The sequence below is a fragment of the Pteropus alecto genome, unplaced genomic scaffold (genome assembly GCF_000325575.1).
Source record: "Pteropus alecto unplaced genomic scaffold, ASM32557v1 scaffold7, whole genome shotgun sequence".
NCBI classification, from domain to species: Eukaryota; Metazoa; Chordata; class Mammalia; order Chiroptera; family Pteropodidae; genus Pteropus; species Pteropus alecto.
This window is the reverse complement of record NW_006494614.1, coordinates 37289086-37292836: the sequence shown is the minus strand read 5'-3', so window position 1 is coordinate 37292836 and position 3751 is coordinate 37289086. Positions and strand designations below refer to the sequence as shown.

The 3751-nt window shown below is 35.0% G+C and overlaps 1 protein-coding gene across 1 annotated transcript in view; it reads left to right on the top strand.

The window, feature by feature from the left end:
- Positions 1 to 1525: 1525 nt before the first annotated feature.
- OPN5 (opsin 5) overlaps positions 1526 to 3751 on the top strand; it is a 30505-nt gene continuing 28279 nt past the window's right edge. Inside the window, exon 1 of the mRNA XM_006926469.2 lies at positions 1526 to 1677. Within this exon, the coding sequence (XP_006926531.2) occupies positions 1548 to 1677 (130 nt within the window). The 5' untranslated portion in view covers positions 1526 to 1547. The remainder of the gene's footprint in view (positions 1678 to 3751) is intronic.

Here is a 3751-nt window from a genome sequence, read left to right as displayed (position 1 = left end):
GAATGAACAAATTTAGAGAATGAATTTGAAGGGGTGGGGATGGAAATAATGAAGTTGCTTTCTGCTTAGAAAACCTGAAACCCACATCTTCATGTGGATGAGGCTTGTAAGTTACAACCAAGACTGAATTCTTTTCTAATTGATCCTTTGAAAGGTATCCTTGAAAATCTAGCTCTTAACTTCATTCAGTGATATATATATCTATGTTCATTTGTACCTGATGCTCTAATTACCAACCCTATTTCTTCTCATAGAAAAAATTCTAAACTTCACTGAACATATAATTAATAGAGATTTTTTTTCCCCCTGGGCAATTTGGATAATTAATATACCTTGGCAAATTTTAAAATATTTTATATATTTATAATATATTGAAAATATTAATGGAGTGATTTGTCTATCTATCATCTATCTATCTATCTAACTATCTATCTATCTATCTATCTATCTATCTATCTATCTATCTATCTACCTATCTAGTGTACATATCACACAATATCTTCTCTTAGTTCAGACCTTTACAAAAATTAGTAAGAAGCAGTAAAATGGATGGATTTAGCCTTCAAGCTCATATTCACCCAAGGGAGGGATGAATTGGCCCAAAGAGGGTATCATGATGAAGAAATGAGATAATGCAGACTTGAATAATCTGCACACTGAATAATTGAATACTGACATGTTTGAATGAGCCTTGTGAGTTACAACCAAGACTGAATTCTTTTCTAAATAACCCCTTGAAAAAATTATCCTTGAAAATCTAGTTCTTAACTTCATTTAGTGATATTTCTATGTTCTTTTGTACCCGATGATCTAATAACTAACCATATTGAAGAAAAATGTCAAAATGTTCACCAGTTTTTTATCTATTTCCCGTTTTACCTGAGAATACTCGCCAGCGATGCTTATGGCTGTAGCGTTTACCCTGAGATAACTCGTGGATTACAGCCCTAACCGTACCTCCAAAGTCTGCCATAAAATATTTCGCTTTTACTATTATTTTTTGCATCATTCTAGTATATCGATAGTCTTTGGAAACAAATGACATCATTTTATTTGTAGCATTCCGTTTTTAGTAGTGGTATTTCCATTTACAAAATATAGTAATCCTCTATTGCGAAAATGTCAAATCCTAGAAAGCATAGCATTCCTATGTGTGACGGTAACATCGTTCTCGAATAGTTGTTAGCTGAAGATTTATTTGATGAATCCGACTTATGTATACATTTCTGTTACATTAGGATTAAAGACAAGTTCTGTTTCGAAATAACTCCAAGAAGAGTTTTTATATTTTATTTTCTCATTGAAAACCAGTCAGATTTGCTTCAACCTCAAAGAGCATGTTTATGTAAAATAAATGAACGCTGACAGTGAGCTGCACTTATTTTTCCTAACTGAGAAATGGCTTAATTAGGAAATTAAGCATGAGTATGGGAACCTGATTTTCACTTTACAACAAGAAGCATGGTTATGCAATAGTTTAAGTTGGCTCATTCAGGTTGAGATCTATACCAATTTGCCTTTCAGACTGTTGGTCGCTTGAAAACAGCATGGCACTAAACCACACGGCCCTGCCCCAGGACGAGCACTTGCCACATTACCTTCGAGACGGAGATCCCTTTGCTTCCAAACTTTCCTGGGAAGCGGATTTGGTGGCTGGGTTTTACTTAACAATAATTGGTAAGCTTCCTTAAATTTTCTGTGCAAAATCAGCAACTAGAACACTCATGGGCAGACATGTTGATTTTGTACAAAGATTCCAGTATTCTCATAAATATTTTGAGTGGAGGTGAAAAGTGGGAGGAAAGCAGAAGATAGGGTGGCATTCTGGAGTTCAATAAATGTTTTGTAGAAATGACACTATTATCTTTATTATTAGGGATAAATATTCCCTTGATAATCCAAAGTTTTACGGCAAAAGAATTTATCTTGAGACCACATTTCATTTTTGTTGTTTTGATAGTTGGTTTGTCTTCTGAATAACAAAATTAATGATAATGAGCTCTTATTTAAATAAAGTGTTTTTACTTGTTAAAAGATACTTTGATATAATCAAAACATTATAGGCTTAGAGTGGACGTTAGCAATCATCTAGTTCAGCCTCATCTTTTCATGACTGACGAAACTCGGGCCAGTGCTGTAGTGATGATGGACACACTGAGTTTACTTCATCTAAAGTAAAGTTGCACCATGATAGTTTTACTAAGTGATTTTGATAAGAGTCGAAAAGATGTAATGCTAATAAATAGAAGTCAGTCCAGGGTCGAAGGCTTTTGTGTATAATTCACAACATGATGCGTCTGCTTCCAGACTATGCTTTCCAATGTGGTGGCCACATGTGACTCCTGAGCACTTGAACTGTGATTTTTCCAAATTGAGAGGTGCTGTAGTATAAATACACACCAAATACCGAAGACTATTAGGAAAAAAATAATGTAAAATAGCTCATTGATAATTTTTTAAAAAATGACTATATGTCCCACCATTACCATTTTGGATCTATTAGGTTAAATAAATATGTTATTAAAATTAATTTATTAATATTTTTATTTTGTTTACTGTGGCTACCAGAAAAAATTAAAATACAAACGTGGCTCATATTTCTGGTTTACATTATGGTTTTATTGGACAGCACTAGTCTAGGCAATTAGAATTCAACCACAATACTTTTCTTAAATTTAAAATTGTTGTTTTAAATTTGGGCAACCAGCATGCAGGTGGGTTATGTCTTTAGGTGTGTCTTCTGCCTTTAAACTTTTCAGATGTTGGGTCAAGCTCTCTCTCTCTCTCTCTCTTTCTCTCTCTCTCTCTCTCTCTCTCTCTCTCTCTCTCTCTCTCTCTCTCATCTATTTATTACTGGCTAAGAATTTTGTTTAAACTTCTGAAATAGCAAAACTCACTAGAAAAGTCTGGAGACCCCTTTATAGTCAGTACTTGAGGCAAAAAAAAAAAAAAAAAGATTGAATCAGAAATTCTGCTGCAAAAGGATTCCCTTGGTCCTTGGCTTTATTACTAGTTATTATCTAACTAATTTAAATGTGTCCTTTCAAACACAAATAGATATTGAGTGTTCATTTTTTTGCTACTATTTAAGTTGTTGGGAAAACAGCAGTGAATAAAACATTTAAGTTCTCTGTTTGCATGAGGACTGTCTGGTAGTAAAATCCACACTGCATTTTTATTAACATAAGTACATTTAGTGATAAAAAAAATACAGAAAAGTAGACATCCTATAAATTGAACTTGTCTCAATCAATTGAAAGGAATGAATTAAAAAGTAACATCTTTAACCTGCCAAATTTCCCCAGAAGACAAAACAGAGAAGGAGAGCAGGCCATTCTCCACCCTGACAAGAGGGATCGCAGGAAGAGAGGCAAAGTGGGGTGAGGGGGAATCCAGATAATTTCTCCCTCGACGAATATAAGGTTGGAAGGAAAATCCAGTCATTTTTCAAATGAGCATGCTGCGATGACACTAGATAAAGAGGTCCAAAAAGAGTCTTCAAACAAAGGGAGCATCAGGTGACTCAGGGATCTGGGGGTGGGGCTTAAGACGCATTCTAGAACAGTCATTCAGTCACATCAGGGTCAGCTGGAGGGGCTTGGACTCAACTTAGATCCAGCTCTTGGGCTTGGTCCTGTGTCTAATTTTCACCCCTTCTAGGATACACCTGGGGATGCTCCCAAATTCCTTTTAAGAAACCAGAGTGGAATGACATTCTTGTCTAACTTTGTTAAATACTAGAAGTTGTAGG